This window comes from Neopelma chrysocephalum, unplaced genomic scaffold, assembly GCF_003984885.1.
Source record: "Neopelma chrysocephalum unplaced genomic scaffold, ASM398488v2 Primary Assembly neopelma1_102, whole genome shotgun sequence".
Taxonomy (NCBI): Eukaryota; Metazoa; Chordata; class Aves; order Passeriformes; family Pipridae; genus Neopelma; species Neopelma chrysocephalum.
Window position 1 is genome coordinate 1,137,954 of NW_020897765.1, and position 23,882 is coordinate 1,161,835.

Sequence of the window (23,882 nt, forward strand, 5' to 3'; positions counted from 1 at the left end):
CTGTAGGGCCCATCCATCAACACTGCGGCATCCTGGGCACATGGGAGCAGCAAAAGTCTAGCCACCCTCAGCTTCAGTGCTGTTCGGTAGCAAAAGCAACAATGCCAATCAATAAGGGTCATATAAATTCAAACGCAGGTACCAATATCAGGCAAAGCAAGTTGACACGACACAAAGTGAGTAGCCAGCCTTCATTGCAGCTAGATGGATTAACCAGGCTAATTATTTCATTCACGTTCAGAGAATGAATGAGGTTTGCTGGGATAGCATGCAGATACCATAGTCAGGAGAGACTCTGAGACACCCAGAAGTTGAGAAAACAGGACAGCAAAACAAGTAATGAGATGCTAACAGACACAAGCAGGGAAGAAAGTGGTCAGTCAGTCCCCAGCCAACAGACATGTTCTTATTGTGATTTAATACAGTGTGTGCATCTTACTTTTCTGTCTGCATGCTGAAAAGTATTTTGAATGGTGATGAAAAGACTATGAATCTGACCTAATTAATTTCAAACCAAGAAATACGTTACAGAATTTCCACTATTACAAGTTTTAAAATAAGAAATTGGTTCAGGCTACGGTAACTTTTGGAACGAAAACAAGTACTAAAATCCAGGGATAAATATATTCTAACAAACTTTTATACAGTATTTTTGACACTTAATAATGAAAAATTTTTTTTTCCCTGATAATGATCACAAAACCTTCCTATAACTAAACTCAACTGGAAGTCTATCTGTTTTACTAATTCATAAATATGATGTTTTTTCCATCCCACATTCAATAATCTGGAAACAATTTTCTGCTTCAAAAGAGATTATGGCTACACAAAGCTGATCTTGTCCTTTGCCATGAAATCTAGGAAAATATGTTGTTAAGAGGGAGCGGGATGTTCCAGAGATAGGAGATGATGAAAAACGAATGAAATACTGGAATCAATTGCAAAGAGCACATTATTTTTCATATGGTAAAAGCATTAAGAATGTGAAGAATCTATATGTGCTCTGGAGTTACTCTGTTAGAAACAAGGCAGGATTTTTCCTGTAACCATTTCACTGTAATACCCAGACTTCTTCTGGCCATCAGCACCAAACATTTCAAAAACAGGTGTCTGAAAAGAGGCGCCTTTTAGACATTACATAAAACAATTTGATTTTCAGAGGCGAGGTGGTCTGAGTGGTGGGAGGTAGCATGCTCCAGCACGGGCAGGGAGGGATGCGGATAGCCTGATGGTTGGGGCTGTGACCTTGGCTGACATGGCTGGGAGGGCTGGTGGCCTAGTCCTGTTACCTGCCACACGGCCCCAAAGGAGCAGGGACAGAGTCTGCAGCCAACCCCTTCCCCTCCGGCTTCCCTGTGAAGGGCTGGAGCAGCCTCAGCTCCGGGAGGGAGAAAATGAATGCCTCCTCAGCCTGTGCCAGGCCAGGGTCTACCAGGGATGCCAGCACCACCACAACAACTATACATTTTTTATTCTTAACATTGTATTTTCTACCTCTTGCAGTACTCCCTGCTGTGGAGAGGAAAGGTGGGGGAACAGCCTGCCCTGGCAGCCGTCCCTGCACGGGGCAGGCTGGGGTCCCATGGATGGGGCAGGCCAGGATTTCCACAGTATGGGACAGGCTGTCATGTTGGTGACATTGGGCAGATCAAGGCTCCCAGGGCACAGGACAGGTTGGCACTCCAGTGACACGGGGCAGGCCAGGGTCCCTGTGGGCAGATCAGGCTGGGATGTGGAGTATTATGAGAGAGGGTCAGGCAGAACAAAACGCAGTGGCCTCTTTGCTGGTAGTAATAGCACAAGAAGACCCAACCCCATCTCTGCTCCCAGATTAATTTCCCAGATAAAGCTACAATTCTCCACCACCCAGGAAGTGCAGGGAGGGTCCTTTCTACAGCAGTTGGGGAAGAAATGCCTATTTTATCAGCCTCCACACAGAAAGGCATTGTTTCACATTGTTTTCCTGTGAATGCTGGGAGAGTCAGAGGTGGCAGCATGGTGAGGGAGAAAAGGAAGGGGCCAAGGTCAGAAGCGACGGCCCAGCCCAGCAGGTCTCTCCCTCAGACTTGGCTTTGGCTTTTCACAGACCTCGGCCAGCAAGGCAGGCACAGGCCACTCGTCAGCACTGTTCTACCCAGTAGCCACCTCCGGGCCATGGTTTGTCCAGGCACTGGGCACCGCCTTAGCACCCTGCTCCCCAAATTCAGCAAAGCAAAGCAAGCCCTTGCTTCTCTGGAGACTGTGCATTGATACATTAGATTTCATCACCAGATTTCTTCCTTACAGCTTCACTGAGGTTTCATGTAATTCCCTCTACTGCAATTAACTGGAAGTAATGCCAAGAAGGGTACAGCATATTGCTGAATTGATTTCTACTTGTCACAGCAATGCTACTTAAGCGTGACTCGCATGTTACTTCCCTTTCCAGGGGACATCTTTCATATTCACATCACTGAGAAGATACTTCATACAGACATAGAATAAAACTGGGCTATGTAACTGTTCATTCATGTTCCTAGGCTGTACAGAGCGTCATCCATACCAGATGTACTCAAATACCAAGTCTGCACCATGAACTAATTTGCAAACCTTCCTGGAGAAAAATTTGCAGTGACTTCATATTTTACAATTAAACCCCAAGTGAAATCAGTATAGCAATCAAAAGAGGATCAGAGACACGGAAATACACATTGCTTTCTATATTACCCTATGACGGAAACATTTCATTATCTTTTTTTTATCTCACTGGGAAAAGAGAGGAAATAGGAGTAGGTTGTCTTTCTCAATGGTTTCCCTAGAACTGAAGGTGTCTCAGTCAGACTTTATTCCAAAGTCCCCCAAAAGAGCTGAAAAGGTGAGAACCAAAGACCAGTAGAACTCTTCTGTACTCTTCTCTCTTCTCATGGAAAGATACACACAGGTGAGTATTTCACTCTCCTAAGAAGAAGATTAAATTCAATCTTTCTACTAGTTTGGAGCTAAAGAGAAAAAAGGAAGCTCTGAAGCACTGCCAGCTGTGATACTACGTGACCTCTGATCCAAGAGTCTGCATCTCATCTTCCTACAAAGAGTTCCTCTAACAGAAGGAAGCCAAAATACAGTTTATCTTTCCTCCATCCTGTACCAGTCATTTGCATTCATCTTTTTCTGCCTGGTTATTCAACACCTTTCACAAAGGAAGATGCAATTTTGGCCCTGTGGAAAGTGTCTGAGAGAGTATATCTGCAAAGCTTCCCTTACACAATTCTCAGTGCATTGCTGATGGAGTCTCTCACTGTTCCCGCCTTTTCATGGCTTTGTATGGCCATTTTTCCTAATGCACAGAGAGTCCATCCATACTTCAACATACCAAGCAATAAAGTACTTTAGTGGTGAAAAGAGTATCTGATAATCTACAGTTGGCCATTGAATTTTAGTATTGAACTGCAAGCTATGAGCCATGAATGTGATCACATTTTTTCCTCAGTCCAACCATCATCTTTTCTCACTAATCACTAATGTAGCATAACAAGAAGAGGACAAAAGTTGTGTTCAGGCAGAAGAGAACCACAGTACACTCCTGAGAAAAAAATGTTCTTTTATCTTGCTATTCTAAGGATTATGTTTCAGTGAGTAGCAGCATTAATTATATATGTATTCAGCACTTCAAATAACCTAAAATTTTGCAACACATTATAAATGCAAAGACTGAAAGTTAAACAGTACTTAATTGAATGCACTTTTGGATAAACAGCTTCTTTTCCAATTTATCAACATTTAAATATCTGTTTTGTCTGTAGTAACTTCCAAAGGTAATGGAGTCATTTTCTTCAACAAAACCAGGACACAGTCAATAAGAGGTCTTATCTGCTATAAGTACACAATATATTCTGATAAATTACACAGTTCAGCCCTGGACTGGAAAAACTGAAGGAGAATTAACAAGGAAAGAGAGATTCAGTTTTACTTCTGACATTGTCATTATCCATTTCAATCTTTTCTCTGACTTATACGTAAATTTGCACTGTCCTGAGGTTGTGGCAGTGCTACTTCAAGGTAATTTTCATAAAGACATAGCACAAGAGATGTTTTCTTTGCTCACAGCACAGTCCACTAGAGACTAAAGGAAGAACAGTGCTGAGTTGATGGGTTTGGTGCCTGCAGGGTCCTCAACCCACTCCTGAATGAGTCAGGATGCAGAGTCTCTCTTGTTACAGTGCACAAATGCAAAAGACCTCACTCCTCAGTACCCCCAAGACTAAGAGATCCTCAATCTGCCCACACCTGACACCTTCTGCATGCAGGCTGACTGAACACCCTGCCATGTGCTGTCTGTGGCCTGGCTCTTAGGCTCTTGGCATCAGCAAGTAGATAATCAGAGCAGCATACGCTACATTTTACCATGCGTGGAAGCAAATGAATTCAGCCCTATCTTTCCAACCCCCAAAATATTCTCACTCACAGAAGCAAGCCCAGCTGTACTGCTTATGGGTGTAAACTGTAAGTCCTATACAACAAGGTACAGGATACCTTTCTGCCATTATATACATCACCTTCAGGTGTTTGTGGCAACCTTGTAACAATTCAGCCACTGCTGAAAGAGGAAAAGAGCGCCTCAACCTATATAACTCCTTGTTTAGTTTAGTAGAGTTTCAACAGTGTTTGCTTTCAAAGTTTATGAAATTATTACAAAACTAAATTAAGGCTTAGAGCATTTTGTATCCGTAGAACTCAACCCAATTCTTAAATTGCAATGGTTAGGAAACACACCAATTTGCATGAATTGCACTTGGTATTTACAAATTTTTTTTAGAAAGTCACACTTCCTCAAGGTTGAAAAAACCCACAACTCATAAGGACAGCTTTTAGAATGATTCTTTCAATGCCATGTGACTAATACACACCACGCTGAATTTTCAGGTCATGTATTTATTTGGAAGTGCAATTATGCAAGTGCTGTTTTCTTCACTGTTAATATATTCTGGGACCAGGACTAAAACTGCTGGTGCAAAAATCCCTTTTAAGGAGCTGCAGAACTATCAGTATAGTTGCTCTTTATCCATTCACAAACACAGAGCCTTGTGCATTTCTGTGTAGCTGAGTGAACAGCTGAGACGCCCAGAGGGGAGAAAGGAAGTTGCACAAATTGAACAGTTGTTGGTGCGATTCCTTATTTTCAACCTCCTATCACGAACTTTGTAAAATTTTCAATCCGAAAATGGATTGGAACTGGCAAATTTCCTTCAAAGTATTTCCCAGTTTTAATAATGGAAGCTTGAAATGAAATTTCAGGTACCTACAACTTTCTCTTGGAAACAGATAGATAAAAATCATATTTCACTGACCCTAGATAGTAACATGCCCTAACGCATATTCTTATGTCAACATAACTACCAAGCTATAAGCCTGTAATTTTTGTGGATGGCTGATTTTCTTCATTTCCTTTAATTTCTTCCCCATCAATGGACCTCAAAACAGTTTTTTTTCTGGTCAAGCATGGTAAGAGGCAACTAATTCTTGAGCAAGTTGCTCAGATGGAGGGGAAGTCTGGGGGCTATAGAAAGCTCCATATCTTCCCAGTGGTTAAGGCAGTCAGCAGTTACCTTTGGCCTCTGTGAGCTCAGCATTTTCCAGCTATTCATCTTCACTTCCCTAAAGAGCTCTATAAAAGTTAACAACACAAACAATATGCTAGAGATTAACACAGTTTGTATAAATACACAGCAACCGCCTGGCAGCGTAATGATTTTTCTCTCCTAGGGCAGGGTCTATGGCAGGAGAAACCTTCACAGACCTTTGCGTAAAATCTGGTCCTTAAAAAGACGGGAGAGATTGTTGTCAGCACACAAAAGTCAGAAACAGTCAGGTCACCAACTACTTGTGATGCTGGAAAAAATCATTGGGAACAGCATTCGTGTTTCAATTTCTTCCCTGGGACAGACTTGCTCTTCTCAGCAGTTTCGCCTCAAGGAGCATTATTGTAAACAACTGTCCTATTTTTATGCAAATTCATGTTTTACAGGAGATAGGACGGTAATGATAAATACTTCCCATTTCCTAACACTAGATGAGAAAAACTTCACTCCATAAAGAACCAAAATTGTAATATCAGAGTGTCATTCTTAACGGGGGTGAAATATATTCCCTTATTAACAGGAACAGAACATCATTTGTTCTTGTAACATGATCTGGTTGTCTGGAAAGAAAAATCCTAGTTAATCATTTTATTTTATTATATTTTTTCCAATGACTGAAATTTACACAAATGACAATAACTAGGAATTCATCATGGGTTGACAATACTTTCAAATTAATAATGGGTGGTGTCGCATCTCCTCTAAATTACTAACTACCTTGACAGACAGCTAATAAACACTGCAGCCTGGTGCAGCAGGCTCCTACACATTACATTGTCCCCTGGGTGTTAAACGACAAAGGATATGCAGATTAGGAACATTTTCCATTTGCATAAATTAAGCCCCAGCTCTGCCTTACCTTGTCTCCTTGTCCTTGGGCATGGTAGGTGACCCATAGCCAAAAGCCTGCTTGTCAGCTGGAGAGGGCATTGCCTCGGCCATGCCCGGGAGGCCAACAGCACTCCGTGCTTTCGCATCCACAAACACAGGCGGTCCTGGCTCCTTTTTGAAGGACTGGCGGCTGGGGGAAGACCTGTCAGGCTGGATGGTGTGGTGGGGAATGTGAGTCCCATGGTGAGGATGAATATCGACCATTCTCATGTCAGCCACCCTGTGGGGCGAGGCAGGAGGTGTTTTAGAGCCGAGAGTGGGCAAATGGCTCTCCGTGTACCTCCGTGACTTTTGTCTGTACAAGGACTGCTCCAGCATTTCAGGCTGCATTGAAGGGTTGCAGTAAGTGCTTGATGACCTCATGGCACTGCGATGGTAGGCTACAATGTGATCGGGGACATCGAGGGGGTGTCCGGAGTGCGGTGCAGCCACACTCATCCTCCCCTCGTGAAACAAGTAGGGGTCACCGTACAGACCTTCATTTCGGATCAGGGTAAGGTTTTTGCTGCTCATGTCCTCATCTGGCTTCACGTCCCGTCTCTCCAAAATGGCGCTTGGGCTGGGCGATATGGAGCGCGAGGCTGGCATGCTGGAGAGACGGTCCCTGGGGATGGTGGCATTGCCTGGCACACCCATGGGCCGGCCCCCACCATAGGGAATCCTGGACGGAGAGGGAGGCATGGAGTGGGGCACTGGGGTGGAGGGTGGAGAGCTGGGCATCGCATGCAGAGGGTGCGTGGCAGATCCAGGGCGGGAACCACTTGGGCCATCTCGTCCTGTATAAGCAATTTCCCTCTGCATCTGGAAACAAAAGGAAAAACATATAAGATATAAAATTACTGAATGAGCAAAACATGATGTGGGTTGTCTATGGAAAATAAGGAAATAAAACCAAACCCTCAAGACAAAATAATTTGACATCTGGGTAAATAGAACACTTTGGGACCTCAGTGCCTAAAGAAAATAACAGCATACTATAAAAAGAAATAAAACAGGCTGCATGTTAAAGGAATATGAGAGTTTTAAAAATGCTTTTACCTATGCAAATACCATCTTACTCTAATCTGATTCTCACAGCTACTGAAGCTGAAATCAGGGGTTTCAGTGTCAGGTGTTCCAAGTACATGTAGCCAGTAACAGGCTTACAGTTTATTGATCAGACACACAGCCTAGAGTTCACTGATTCCAAAGCAAGAAAAAAATGCTGATGCTCTAGCATCACAAACACATCTGAAGTCCTTAGACAAGAGAAATAAATATTGGCATATTTTCAGTGTAGATTTAGCCTTTTACTAATTACTTGATGTGGTCTTTATTAAATAAAGGATACACAAAGCAAAGAAGACATTTATTGACCGCAACACAGTCAAGTTGCATGAAGACACTTTGACCCTATAAAATATGCGCCACTGCAAAGATAACAGTGCTTCAGAGGGTTTTATCATAGCTTTGTAAGGAGCTGTAAGGAATGAGCAAGCAAGGAAAAAAAAGGGAAAACATCCATACCAAAGCATTAGAGCTTTGTTAAGAGAGGCCTTGGCAAAAATTTGCAATGGATACGTGTGCTTTTGAGACTGTGGAATCTCACTCTTCCTGGCAATGACCTCTCTAGATGGCTGAACACTGTCAATGACAGACACGGGAGAAATTCCCCCTCTAGCAAGCATCATGTGCCTGCTCTGGTGCCATTAGGGTACGTTGGTCAAACAGGAAGATGAAAAAGTCATCTAGGTCACCAACTACATAAGAAAAAACTTACAGTTTCTAAAATCTGTGTTGACAATTGCAGGTTCCCTCTCCATCACTTCCAAGGGATTGTAGAAAACTGCATCACTGAGCCCGATTCCACATTCCTTAAGTTATAAAGCATACACTGATTTACAGTGGACATTGCTGATCTGAAATCTAAACAGTTTTTCTCCCCTCTCACTCCTTCCTTTGATAAAGTGACTGGATTCATTGCAGCTACAGTGATCCATGGCAGATGAAGCAAGAAATTATTCCTGCCCCACCACAGGTTTTTCCACTGGTAAGGGAATTGCAATGTTGGTGTATAAACAATAGCTGTTCTTATCACAGCAGGTTCCGCACTTGGGAATTATAAATGACGTTCCCCAGGGCCAGAGATCAACAGTCTGGAGTATCAGGTATCGCAAAGAAGAAAGGAGAAAACCTGATTGTGGCAGCAGTAATAATAAATTAGTGTAACAGAACAAAGGAGTGCACTGGGATGGGTCGTAAATGATCCAGACAAAAATTATGAAGTCAAACGGGAACGCGGGATAATTTTTTCATTTGCACAGAGAATTATTCTAGTCTGGAATTTAAAATAAAATATAACTAAAATATAACTAAACAGTATTAATCACATTGTAAGTGGGCATTCAACATAAGCTTTCTATTGGCTTGTAGTAACACTGCAACATACTGAGCTGTATTGTGTGTTCAGAGTCTGCACCTGGGCCAGCAGAACAAAAAGACTCCTCCTGACTTGAGCAGCTTTGGGATCATGCCTTCAGGGATAGGCAGCCATAGATATTTTACACTGAGAGAAGAACCTAGAGAAAGAAAATCCTCCTGCATTTCTACTGTACAAGCTACACCATGCCCTGTTTAGTCGCTTCAGATAAAGCTACAACAGATGGAATAGTATCTGGCACAGAAACCGCAGACACTAGGATATGCTGGGTTGCAGTGAAAGGAAAATTCCAATGTTACCTTGTAGAGAGGAGAAAATTTCCATGGGAAGATTTGAAAGCAACAAGTTTAATTTCCCTAACTTCTGGACTTCATATTCCTGTGTATGCTCATTCATTTCTCCTAAGTTAAAGCAATCTGTCAAAGAAAAATTTCTGTTTTCTACCTTAAGATATTTAAGATGGAATACTTTAGGATGGAAATAATGGGGCTGAGCTATTGTTCAAAATCCTGTGCCTGAGTAATGGTGTATATAACACTACTCACTTTCGTTTTAAAATAGTACTTGGAGTACACAGCCTCAATCAAGACCTCCTCGAGCTGGGCAGGGCACAAATGCCTGGGCAGCCAAACCCTTTCTGAAAAGTTCACTTTCTATTTTAAGTCAGGACTCAGGCCCTGGGTGGAGTGTGATGACAGGTAGAGCTGTTGGAGCCACAGAGTCTGGGGTGCCCAGGGCAGGTGCACTGGGGCACGTGGGGCTGGGCAGGGACCTAAGTTGGTCACTGGCAGCCAGGAAGCCTTACTGGATGGATTACAGTGTCTTCTGCCACCTGGTTGGTATTTCCTCTCTCTCCACTTTTTTCTCTTCACCAAAATCTCCAGATTATTTGCTAATGTCAAGTTTAAAAATGTGAATGATGGTCTCTTCTTGCTTCTCATTTATACATCTTTTGTGTGATAGTCTATGAACACTACTCTCTCTCATATATACCCCACTTCCTGTGCTGTTTTTCTTCTGTCCTCCACCACAAGTTCCCCATGTTGCTACATAAAAACCTGTATTCTAATATCAAGGCTGTCTTGAGCCACATGTTTGTGGACTTTGCATGACTCAGGGACAGAAAAAGAGGATATTGGGGTTATCTGAGACTCTAAATACTAGGTGCTATCACAGCCAATTGCTTTGAGGGCAAAAGGAAGAAGACTTTTTTTTAGTACAAGCACAGGATCATGTGCTTTTCAGCTGCAGGCAAGTAACACGTTTGCCTGAGGGTGTGGTTTTCTTTAGAATATAGCTCTTCCTTGTTCTTACTGCCTGTAGACCTTACATCCTTGAAATGGAAACTTGTCAATCCTTAGGTTAAAATATGGCAAACAGCTAGCAACAATTTCTGTATAAAACATTTGAGGGGAAAATACATCATTGAGAATCTTTCACTTTCTGTAGTAAAAAAGATCACACCACATTTAAACATCTCCTGTGGAGGATTTTGGTCAGTCTAACAACACTTAAATCTGTAAGATACTGATTTTTTTTTTAAAGCATATTATCTATATACTAAAGAGTCAACATTATAGAAAAACAGTTATGTTCTTTATTTCAAAGCTTGTTGGCTATATTTTGAAAATGCCTATGTGCACCAAGTCAGCAAACCAGTTATTCATCCACCTAAATGGATACAAAGAGCCTTGCTCCTGGTAGCTCACATAAAGGGAAGCAGAGCCAGTCTCTCTGATCACAGCAGACAGGGCACATGGTGCTGTGCCTGCTCACATACCAGGGCAATGCCAGCTAGCACCAGGCACCAAGCCTACCACTGATTCATTGGCACCACACCACCTCTGCATCTCTCCATGCAGCTGGATACCACAGGTACAGCCTGACTCAGGCTGCTATCTGCTACCATCTCATAGCGAAACACGGGCAAAGGGAAAAGTAGGCCAGAGTTTCTGACCTGGCAGCCCTTCCCATTGCTCTCCCAGGCCTCCTCTACATCAGTAGAGAACCCAGCAACTGGCTTTGCCCCAAGGATTTCAGGCTGCCAAAATACCTACACGGAGCATGTTCCCTAGATGGAGCTTATCCATCCACTCTCTTGGAGTCACCCGGGAGTTCCCAACAGACTTCATTAATCACCTCTCAGGCATGTGAAGCTGTTACTTTTCTTACTCTCCCTTTGACACCCCGCATTTCCCTGAGGAAACTGCACCTATGCTTCTAAAGCTGGCTCACCCAATATAAACAGAGGACACCTGCAAAGAATTTTATGGAGACCTTGGGGAGTCTTTGATGAAAAAGCTACAAAAATACTAAGCACTGATACAATGCTGATAAAATAATTTGTTCGTAAAGAGACCTTTTATGGAAATTGCTCAAGAGAAGAAAATCCTCTAAAGAGTGAGGCAATTCTTAACTTTTCTAATGAGAAGGTACTTAATCAAAGAATCCTCAACGCAACAACAATATAATCCATTAGTTTGTTCTTTCTTAATAAAACTAGACAGCTTTACTGTACTAATTTTTCAAAAACCTCAGCTTAATCATTAGTTGCACTACATGATAACATTTCTGTCATGACTGATCTTTCATTCAGGTTGGATTTGGACAGCTGAAAGCACAAATCCACTTTTGGAAAAAAAAATCAGATTTATATGGTTTTAATATATCTAAAATAAGATAATTTACAATATGAAATAGTGCACTTAAAAATTACAGAATTAGTAAACAGTTAAAATTAAAATTTTAAGTATCTGTACCACAACAATCTGTCTGATGCCAAATCCTTTTGCTATCAGACATCATTGAGAGGTTGTCACACTTGTCTGTTCTTGCCTTCTCATAGGTCACCCTCTAATTCCTATAAATTTTCCCAATCTATTGGGTCATTACAGAAAAAAAACCACACTGGCTGGAGTTGTGGGTTCCTCCAGCTGCCCAATGCCATACCTGAAAACTGCAAACATATTAGCATAATTTGTAGCTTTTTCTGGTCAGAAACTTTCCAATGAAATGTACTTTAAGCAAACAACACTAATCCCAAAGAGTTAAAATATTTGATAAAAACATCAGTAAAGACAAAAGTTGGAAAAAACCACCCTGCAGATTTCAGTCAAACAGTGACCTATTTTTTATCAGACATCCTTGAAGTGTTCTAGAGCTTTGGCTTTCCAGATTCATAGCTCTGGGGCAACTTGGTCAGAGTTTGATCTGGGGTAGGGACCCCAGCTCTCCATGGTCTCTTCAGCAGAGCAAGTGCTTGGCAGTTTGGGGTTACCAAGCAGTAAGGTATGCCAGGGATTTCAATGCCCATTACTCCCCAGCAATGTTTCCAGAACAGAAGTTTAAACAGTTATTTTGGCTAAGAATGGGTCCCCTCATGCCCAAAAGAGAGACTTCAGACCATGAAACAGCTGACCTTGCCTAAGTTGGAGACCTGGCCTCCAGTTGAATGTGGCCCCACAGTATGAGGTTCTAGGAGCTGCCAGGGTTCACAATTGTTTTTCATTATGGGAACCACATGCTGGTAAAATAAAACTGATTTCAAGTGTTCAAAGTTCCAATGAATGGGGAACTCCAAGACCCAGCTAGCTGTTCTTAACATGTCGCACATATTTCCATTGTTTTTTCCTGGATAATTTTCCAGACAAGGAGTTCCAGAACTCCCTGAGAAATCTCAGCTTTTACTATAATTACCTTCCCAGTATTAGCACGCACCTATCTTCTTTAGGTCCTTTTGCATAGTTTTGGTATATGCCCAGCTGTAACATTTCTGTATTACGGTGAGAGTTCAGATAAAAACTAAGAACATCTAAGAAACAGCAGCTTTCTGTTTCTAAGGATGGATTACATATATGGTGGATATCTCAAGAGAATAACTGGTTTTTTTCTTCTTCCATTTATGCTCTATGCTCTTAATTCTGTTTTGTCTTTCCCTTGATCAAAAACATTGCAATTAGTCAATATAAGATGTTTCTTAGGATGAGCCTGTGACGGTTAGTAATGACGAATCCACCCAATCTTCCAGTTTCTATGTTCATAGATTACTTTCTTTTGGCCAGGCTCAGCTAGCTAGAAGTTGATGTGAACAAATAGGAGAACCAGAAGATGATGCTCACTATCCTAGGAGGTGGAATTTAGAGGACATAACATGACCCTCCAGAAAGGAGGCATCCTGAGTGAACCATAACCAGGTGTCAAAACCATACTACCCAATATCACTGTGACATCCAGTCCCCATATCTTTCTCCCAGTTGTGCACGTGTACACAAAGGTTATGGAAAAAGCACTATTTGATCCCCAAAAGCAGAACTTTTAGGATAACATATTCTAATTACCCATGCACCAATCTGAAGCTCAGATACAGCATCAATTCCCTTTCCATGACATAGAGCATCAAACACATTCTTAACATTATTGTTCCTTATTTTATACCTGTATGTTTAATGCATACTTGTGCATGAATACAGTCCCTACAGCGATCCAAATGTTTTACCTCAAGGTATTTTACATGTCTCAGTATGTTCTTTTATATCCCTGACTACATATAAACTTAATTCATACCATATCCTAAAGCTCCCATGGGGAAAACAAAGAATACCTAGTTCACTTTTTACTGAATGTAAAACAGATCCATAAAATTCTAAGCTAACCACAAAACAAATGTAATGGTAATATCAAAAATGTTTGATTGCTTCACCTTGCCTGTAAGTCAATGTTCATGCTGAAGACGGATCATGCAAACAAACAGAGAGGAGAGTTTTCAGACCAAATCCTACACAGTCTGCTCTTTCGAGCATAATTTCTTCAGCTATCCTGATGCTACTCTGAGTATTTGTTTCTACAATTTAAAACACTAGCACTCTTACTACACTCTTAGACAACATTGTTACTGATGGACAAATAAAACAATCTTTGAAAAGATTTTTGCTCTGAAATAATTAAAGCCACTTACTGTTACTTAAAGAAATCACTTGTATGGCTACAGCAGTGAGATGAACATTTGGTTCCACTTCTTCTAATAAAGTACTTTTTGTTTTCAGTCTTGAATCTCAATCCTCAATCTATGGTATAATATTTTGTATATCCATATCTTCTGGGAAAAGGTTTTGAAACAGTAAAAATGCTCCTTGTTCCCTCTGCTCACAACAGAGACTGGCCATGTTGCTTTATCCGGTCATGTAAGTAACGCTGCTTCAATAGACTGAAGTACTTTTCCACATGACAAGCCTGCGATTTCTCCTCCCCTTCGAAATTAGTCACTAAATAACCTCCTTGGCACGTCACCCAGTCACAAACTGTGCAACGCTATGTGATTCAATCGCTCAATCATTTTTTAATGTGTGCCTTTAAGATGCATAGAAAGAGACTAACATTATGGAGTGAACCACAAAGGAGATTCACAAAGGGGAAAGCAATAAATAAAATAGCGAGTAACCCCTGTTTTGGTAAGAGAGTGCATTTCAAAGGCAACACTATGAGACACATACATATTAACTCCCCAACAGGTGAAGACCTCCAGCTATTTAGCAAACCCAGTACACAGAATTCTAGAAAAAAAAATCCAGCAGTTATAAACCTTAGAAGCTTTTCACCTACTCAGATTGGTAGTGACACTTGGTAGAAGGAAGCACAAGCTCCTCCTATGGAGGAGGCTGTCTACTCATTAACCAGGCACCTGAGCCTCTTGGCTAACCTGAACTTCAGGGTACCAATAAATCAATCTCATTGTTATCTCTGCAGCACACCACACTAGCCATTGTGATTAGTTGTTGTTTGGCTTTTCTTTTTTTTTTTTTAAAAGAGGGTACAATAGAGAAGGCAAATATATTTTCAAAAATTTGAACAAAAAGAATGCTTCCCTCCCTCCCATCCCCTCACCCCAAAAGAACATAGAATACAGAAATTGTCTCCTTAAAAATACAGTAGTTACAGCCTAAAAGAGATGGCACTTAAATATCATAGGGGAAAATCTCATGACATGAGCCCTTCCCAGTCCTGCGGTTATCTTGTACTTTGGGAGGGTTGGGATTTTGTCTCAATTTTGTTTTTATGCAAGGAAAAACTTCCTATATCATCATGACTGGCATTCAAAGGAATCAAAATACAAATTAAGCACATGACCATGATCTAATATTGCTGTATGGAATCAGTTATAATGAGACCTTACCGGAGTAGCATTTCTGTTTCACAGTACTACTCTCAGTGTCTCAGCCATTAGTGAAGGAGGCATCATTCATTTCCGCTACATAAGGACAATTTGACACAAAGCATTTAAGTAACAGGACAAAGATCATAGCAGATCTGGCAGCCAAAACTAAAAATTCAAGTGTTCCACCCCTTACTACACCCAGCCCAACAGTAGAGAATTCCTCCAGCTTTGTAGACAGCTGCTGTGAGTTCTGATTTGTAATGTACCCTGTAAATTTGTATGCCATTATTGATCTTGACCAGAACTTAAAAAAATTTATATGTAGTCTAATATAAGGTTTTTTTCAGAAATATAAAAAAAATTCATTTTGTCTTAAAGGCTTACTTTTCAGTTTCACAGTAAAGTATTTTAAAATATTGTTTTTACTAAATATTTGCACTAGCACTATAATAAACTTATTATGGCACAGAAACAATGTTAAACCTATTTATTTTTATTTCAAATTTAATCAGTCAAGGCTGGTTTCTTGCAGTATAGGAGTAAAGCAGTATTTACCATTGAAGCATCTGGTTTATATTTGGCAGGTTTAACTAACCAGTCAAGCATCCTCTTTTAATGAATGGATGTATATACTTGACCTAGTTAAAAAGCTGCTTAGATCGGTGGACCAACCAGACTCAAAAACATCAAAAATAAAAAATACAAGCAAATTCTCCTAGTACACTTTAATGCCACACATGCTTGCCAACAGTTGCAGAGTATATTCTTCCATCCCTGCTCTTCCTTCCAGGTTAGCAAACCTTCAGTGACAAATAACATTATAATGCTAATATGCAGGATAAAAAAGATGACTATATTTTACTGCAGTTTCCCTGCAATGAATTCCAAGCTGGTAGGCTGCACATTTGCAGTAATTGCACTGTAGCATGATAAAGTATATCCCAGAACATCCGACACTCTACAACTAGTTCTCCATATGTATGACATTATATGCAAGAATCTTCAAGTATGGCAGATGCATACAAAAAGTTCTTCATGAGATGAATTAATCTTCTTTTAATTTTAAAATATATCAGCACAACATCATAAATATCGCAGTTATATCATTACCAAGGCTGTAATTTAATTTGTAGGTTCTAACAATGCATACAAACAACTCAAGCATCACTTTCCATTTCAATCACTTTATCAGAACCCTCAAGCATTATCTAACTTTCCATGTATTAGCCTATGTATAATTACTTGCCATATATTTGTTTATAAAGTACTGCACAGAACTAGAGCTCCTTTTCAGTATAAACAAAGGGGATGCCCCTAAGAGGTACAACACCCCGTGCTTCACTGAAACCAAGCCTAGAAGTTTAGGTTAATTTACAACTTTATAACCAATGTTTATGTCTATATTAATGACAGACTCAAGTTACCATAGGCCTGTAATGCCAGTCACCCTCATCACCCTCCTTTATTCTATGTTATTAACAATGTTGGTCAGTTGGACCTTCCCACCAATTTGCTCATCACATTCCTTTATTTTCTGCTTGTTTCCCTCATTTTGAAGCAGAAAAAATCTTAGAGTTTAAACATCAGTAAAATACACAATTATAAAGCCAGAGAATGTTTGGAAGTCTACTGTGGGGTATACACAAGTGGCATAGACATAAGTTATTGCCTGACTGCTGATCAAAGGTTTTTCTGTTCCTGATAACAGCTCTTTTGGTTCCTATTCCCTTAATAATACTTTCATGGATGAAAATAATTAAGTAGTTAATGCCTTGTACTGCTGTAAACAACTATTTCCTTGACAGAAAACAGGGAAGCCCTTACAGTGATTGCTGTTCACTAGCTCAGGACTTGGTTTTGTTCTCAGCACTCTGGAACAAAGCTTGTGATGGAGTCAGTGGGGTTTTGCTCAAATCTAACAAGTTAGTTCAGTACAGCAAAATCCAAATGGAAAGACAGTTTGATGATGACAGCTTTTACAGACGTATTACAAAAGAAGTATTATTTTTTTCTGGTTTTGGGAGGTTTGGGTTTAGGGTTTTGGGTGTGGGTTTGGTTTTGTGGTTGCTTTTTTTGTTGTTGTTTTGTGGGGGGTTTTTTGCCAAGGAAGGTCTCATGCCACTTTACCAGTCCTACAGCCCACCCAGCTTCTAACTCTGATCCAAGAAACCAACAGTTTGGGACAACAAAGATGAATCTGTGGAGTTGTCTGCAGGATCTCCTAAATTTGCTGCCTCTGATACACAAGACTCACAAAGGCAGCTGGAGAACCATGATCAGTATCTTTCTTCTCTCTGCTTAGGGTGGCACCATGACAAGGACTTCTCAGTGTGGTTATTCACTTTTTTCAATGAAAGGAGAGTGATCCACCCTTAGCTTTGCCTTCAAACATTCAGCAGAGAAGAAAAAGGGTTCCTACCTCATCCTGATCTCAGTCTCAGTTGCTTCCCTATGGCAAAAATGAGGGAGCAGGACACAGCACCCCTGGCTGCTGTCGTTCACAAAGGCACCAAGGTGACACACTCCCTGGTGCCCAGCCAGGCTGTGCTGGTGCCATTCTGCTCTCCACACTGCTCTCCCTGACCCCCAAAAATTCTTTCAAACTGGACTCAACTTTCTAACATCAGCTCTCCAGCCCACTGCCCATATTTATACTTACAAGGATGTGTGTGGTGTTCCCTTGAAGACTGAAAATCCTACAGAAGCTCTTTGAATTTGAGAGGCCAAGCTAAACAAACAGGGAGGGAACAGAATAGTTCTGGCTGCCTAACACATACTGGTTTGAGATTATGCACAGACCACACTATCTTCTTCTAAACATACATATTGTTTGCTATTCCCTCTGTTTACCGATTCCAAAGGCATGCAGTGAAACAGATATGCCTTGAGGTAAACACAAGTAACATAAAGTTCTCTTATACTTACTCCAAACTCCCTGGTTCTTAAAAAAGAAATGCAAACAAATAAACAAAAAGCCCTCTCACACCACAGAGCACATTATTACCAGCTAGAATGAACCACTATAAAGGGGACAGGCAGCTCTACAGCTTCGCTGCTGTCAAAGCAGCACACTCTCCATAACAACTGGAGCTTGCAGTGAGGAGCAATCTGTGTAGAAAGCCTTTGAACCAGCCCACAGGTGAGCACCTGAGCTCTAAAGAGAACAGTGCTTTGTTGTAACCTGTGTATTAAAATTACATATACGTACATAAATACATACATGTTTTGCATACCAGCAGTAAATTTTTGGCCTATACTTTGGTGATGGCAGATCAATTCAATCAGAAATTTTTGATTTTTAGGGATTTAAAAAGTTAAAGGCAAGCAAGTAAAAGCGGGAAATCCTCTGTTGGAAACGCTATAAGCCTCACATTTTTTTTAAGTTTACTAGAACAAATATAGCCAACTCTCTCTGGAGTTGCATGAAGAAGGTTCTGCAAAACTGAAGTATTACGTCAGGTCTGCAGTCTGCCTTTCTACCCTGTAATTTAAACCTCATGCTTCCCCCTCATTTCTGTACTGATTTAAACAAGGACATTTTCCTAGCTATAGGAAAGTATCACAGCATGTATCACAGACATATATGCATTAAGCTCCTCTCAAAAAGTTGAGAGGCAATATTAGTTGCTTTGTATTGAGGATTTGTCTCACCTAATGCTGGATTAAAAGAAAGTCAGCCAGGTACCCTTCAGAGTCAGCTCATTCCCCCAGAGCTGGGTGGGACAAGCTGTCCTTTGGCACTCCCAACCTCTCGCCACTGACTGCAGTGGGCGGCAATTTCTGCACTAGGCTTGTAAGGACTAGATTTTTTTCCTAATTCTTTATAGTGAGCCTGCCCATATGTCTTTTCATTTAGCTCACTCTGATCTGTTTCTCACCCTACTTTCTTCCTTCTTTTCTTTCTTCTTAATAATTCAAGCTGAGATCTTATAACTAGAAAGGACAACGGCAGCTTCATTCCAGCTGCTACTTGCCGGTCCATGCAATGGACATTGCTGTGATCCACTTGGTGGATCCAACCTGGCCTGTGGTTCCTGTTTGATTGAACTAAGAATTAAAGGTCTCTCTCCTGAAGCTGGCAATAAACATTGTTTATTTATCAACAGAACGATACAGAAGCATATTTACTTTTTTTCTCCTCTTCCTCTGTCCTACCATTAGCACATTTACTTATGCCTAAACTTTTTAACTTCTAAATTCAGAGGACTGAGTTTGTGGCATGAAAATTGTCCTTCTTAGTCAACAGGTAATGCAGAAATATTAATAAAAAGTAGCAAATCACATGCTACGAACATTCAGCTAACACATAACTCATGACTTGGACTGATGATCTTAAAGGTTTTTTCCAATCTAAATGACTCTATGATTCCATGAAACTGGGAAGAGAGAGAAGAGGTAAAGAAAAAATACGTGGAAAGGTAATAGGGAATTCTCAATGTAAAACTACAGAAGAAAGAGTAAAAAAGATAAAACAAAAAGGGAATGAGACAGAGTGAAGGACACTAATAGTAGTTTGTGAAAGAGGCCAAGGATGAAAGAAAGTAATATTGGCAATGGAGTGCTGAGAAATTAAAAGCAAAAAATGGATAATAAATAACAAAGAAACAAAACCAGGAGACTTACTTAAGCTTGGATTTGAGGAACTGATGAGAAAAAGAGCAGTGAGAGAGACTGTAGCATATGAAGGGAAAATCAACAAAAAATTCAATGAAGGAAAAAAACCCAGAATTAAATGGAAAAACATGAACTAATACAAATTTTTCTTAAGGCTAGAGGATTTTGCATTAGTTCTTGTTATAACAATGCTGTAGCCTCACATAGCAGGCATGGGACAGAGAGGGAGAGAGCAAGAAAGGAAGGAGAAGAGGGATGAGAAAGGAGAACATCCAACATAAACTTCTTTAGTTTGGTTTGGTATTCTGAGGGGTTTTTTGCAAGTGTGGTCAGAACACGAGGGTGGCTTTTAGGAAAGAAGTGAGCAGAACACTTCGGGAAAATGCCAGCTGGAGTGACCCACAAATGCTTGAGGACATGGGTAAAGAAGCTAAGGCCATCACTTGCCTTTGCCAGCCACTCTCATATTCAAAACAAAGATATTTGAGATGCACTTTAAAGCTACAAATGGCTTTTGAAACCTAGTACTTTGTGCAACCAGTACCACTGAAGACGCATTTAAGGTTCAAAACAGCTTTATCTCCCTCAGACACTGCAGGAAGTAACAGCTCTCTACAAGCCAGGCCTTAGCGCAACATCTCTGAGACACAACATGAGTGCTGAGAGAACGCCGAGTTGGCTGTTGCCCTTTGTACCTGTCATTAGTGGGGGACAACAGAAATTCTGGTTTGATGAAATCATCACCCAGTTCTGAAAAGTGGTGAGATGTCATGTGTGTGTGCACGCAGCCCTTACTTCTCAGAAAACTTTTTCCCTTATCAATTCCATCATGTTATCAACCCCCTGACCACATAGACTCATGACCCCAAGCACACCTGCACATCATACTGTTCAACAGCCCTTCCCATTCCTAGACTAAGACCACTTTTTTTTTCCTGTGTAAAACAAGAAGCAAATAGAAAAATAAGAGGAAAGCGATATCACACTTCCTCCCATAAAATGGTGAGTTTACAACATGTATCATCTTAAATCTAGCTAGAGGAGCAGGCTCTGTATTTGGACTAGCCTGGTTATACCCGTACTGAACCTGTTGACACTCCCTAGTTGACACTATCACAGATCAGCTGTCAGTGAGACAACTTTGGTGACACACTGGTTGAACTCTGCTCGGAAGGGAAGGGAGCTAAGGCCCCTTGGAGCTTGACCCAGAGCCGTCCCATGAGAGCTTCCAGTCTAGCCATGCTTTAGGCAAACTGAGCAAAAAGATGGATGAGATGCAGAGCATTTTCCATTGGCCTGACTGAAATCACAGTGCCTCTGTGTGGAGGTTTATTTCCCCAGCAACATTTCATCATTTGAGCTATCTCACCGCTACCAGTCTGCCTTACTTTACTCCTGATCAGCAAGACAAACATCCAGATCAGTTAACAGGCACGCATTTCTGCCTATTTATGTATTTAATTTCCAATGAACGAATGAAATGGGAGAGTTAAAAAAAAATGTTTAGATTATCCAATTAAGCAGAGACAAGTTAATAAATTTCTCATGCTTTTTTTCCCCTATGCTTCCTGAGTGTACTGTGCAGACAGAATAGTGTGGTGAGTACATTAAGAAACCTCTTGGCATTTTAGCCAAGATTTTTCAGGGTGCTATCACAAATGACAAAAATATAAACACACTGAAACATAACACATTTCAATCCTAAAAAGGTCGGATTTACATAATTACATCATTGATTTGCCAATATCCACATTTAACTCATCAGTACAGCATGGCCCACCCATCCCATAAGCTGTTAGACTGTTTGGATTGAACATATAAAAGCTGTTACTGATCTATTTTTCTAAAGTTAACATTCTGACAACCCTCATACCTAATGCTGCATTCAAACCAACTGTTGTTTTTGCTTTCAAACCAATTGTTCCTTTTTTTTGCTTTTCCACTGATGCTTTTTATGGTAGAATTTTCTGAGAACAGTCATATAATTCATGAAAATGCAGCAAGCATTTCCTCTCTCCTCCCCATCTTCTTTGAAGAGATGAAGGACACCATGTACATAACATACACAGCCACCACCAATGCAGGGAGCCAAACCCTTCAGACCAGTCTCAATTTCAGCACTTCCTCAGGGCACCACAGAACGGATGGGGTCATCTCTTTTTTTTTCCCAAAAAAGGAATAGTTTCAAACATGTACAGTTCTGGTACAGATCAGCATTTTTATTTGGTTTAAATATGCTGTATATCACATTTCTGCTCTTTAAAAAAAAGAAATACTTTTAGTAACTGCACTCATAAATCAAAATAAATGCATGGCTTTCTGACTCCCTGTACTAACGACTCAGCTCTTATTTTTGCTCCATATTTGTATCTCTTCTCACTGAGCTGAAGCCAAATAAAACTGAGCAAGTTGATATAGTTAAATGAACATAAAGGAAAGCATAACCCTTGGTCTCATCTGACATTACCAAACAATTGAGTCAATGCAATTTCTATTACAGATATATGAAATAGGTTAGGATGTAAATAATATAAAAATATTCTAAAACAGAGCTGATAATCAAAAGACATAAGCAGCACGCTTACATCTGTTTCTTCCAATATAAGCACACAGCAAATCAGAAGAAATAAGTTGCTGTGCTGAGTTTTGGAGTCAGCACTACTGGTAGGAGAAATGGTCATGGAAGTCTTATTCACAACTGGATTTTGCGATGTAAGTGTCCAAACCACACCGCATCTCAGAGCTGTAAGGTCAAACAGCATTTGCAGTTGTAAGTACGTCTTTTGCAATGTTAAAAGTGCTATCAGTGCCTCAACTAAGAGTCCCTTTAGATCACAAACTTCTTCCTATACTGTTTGAATTCTACATTTTTTTTCATTTTACTTCCTCCTATCCAAAAAATATACAAATTGGTCAGCATGGTTGAAGTAAACAACCTAATTTACCCTAAGGCCAAGCTATCTATAGTAAATATTAAGTGACTGAGGGACTAGCTCTTTATCCAACACACCCTTTCAGTCTTTTTACCTAGTCACATGGAGTTTGAATTTGCAATGATGTAAGAAAGGCATATATTCAGACAAAAATAATTTCAGCATCACATCATTTCTCATGGAGTCCTGTTGCGTGCTGATATTTGCAACTATCTTGCTTTTGCCAGCTGAGGCTTTTTTTAACCCCAGATCTTAACATGTATCCAAGAAAAAATATTTTTACTACTCATACTTTCAGAAGTCTGATTAGTTTTCCAGAGCCCTTAACAGAAAAAGTACAATCCTACACAGAGAAGAATCAAGATCCTCAGATCCATAGCTGTATTCTCTTAAACACCAGGTACTTGTTAATACCTCCCTTTAGTATTCATAAGCCTTATCTAGAGGCAGGTAACTAATAACTTCCTGAAGTGAAGACTCAGTGGAAAGCAGAGAATCTGGGACATGATCATGAAGTAACACATTTTGGATTTGTGAGAAACTTCTTGGGAAAGTTAAGGTCCTGAATAACAAGTGAATGGCTTCTTTGCAGAAGAAAAAACATTGTTTCTAACTTTACTAACTTTCCAGGAACCGTGGTAGCAAAATGCCCACTTTCCCAAAGTAATTTTTAACCCCTGTTTGAGTAACAGTTCATTTGGAAAGCTACCTGGAAATCATAAATCTTGACTGGACTTTGACTTGCGGGACTCCAGCAATTCAGATAAGCTACCTTGTTTACAAAGGACAAAAAGGAGGACCTCCCCTCCTTGTAAGGGAAGTCACAACTATGAGCATTTTCATCATTTGTCAATGTGTTTAGGGAGCTTCAGCAACATCTGACTCTGTCAGCTATTTAGGAATTTTAAGTAAACAGTCAAATTAGTGCAAACTGTTCTACTAAAAGATAGGGCAGTGAAAAAAAAAAGAGCGAGCAAAACTTCTAAAGAATTGGCACAAGGAAATATTATGTAAAAAGAGGTGGAGTAAGAATAAAACCAGAAACTAGTAGACAATAAAAAATAGACTCAAATCCAATCCTTATGTTTTTATTCAGGGCAAGCTCCCACTGAAGGCAGCAAAAGCTTTCCCTGACAAACTTATGTGAGAGGTAAGATTTTTAGTTTTAATGAAGGGCTGAAGAGACCTTCACCCAAGACAGATAGCATGTTGTCATTAAGCAACTTCATCAGCTCCAGGAAAAGCTCTAAGAAAACCTC

At 40.4% G+C, this 23,882-nt stretch overlaps 1 protein-coding gene across 22 annotated transcripts in view; it reads right to left on the minus strand.

Moving 5' to 3' along the window:
• The window catches only part of KIAA1217 (KIAA1217 ortholog), a 355,773-nt gene that overhangs the window by 41,650 nt on the left and 290,241 nt on the right, over positions 1-23,882 (minus strand). For 21 of the 22 annotated variants that reach the window (XR_003536226.1, XM_027695587.1, XM_027695599.1 and 18 more), the window contains one exon: positions 6,475-7,307. Coding sequence is in view for 21 of the 22 variants with exons in the window: in XM_027695587.1 (XP_027551388.1) it covers positions 6,475-7,307 (833 nt within the window). In the remaining variant the exon portion in view is untranslated. Of the gene's footprint in view, positions 1-6,474; positions 7,308-13,879; positions 14,114-23,882 lie in introns of those variants that run through there. The other variant, XM_027695597.1, reaches the window with a different exon arrangement.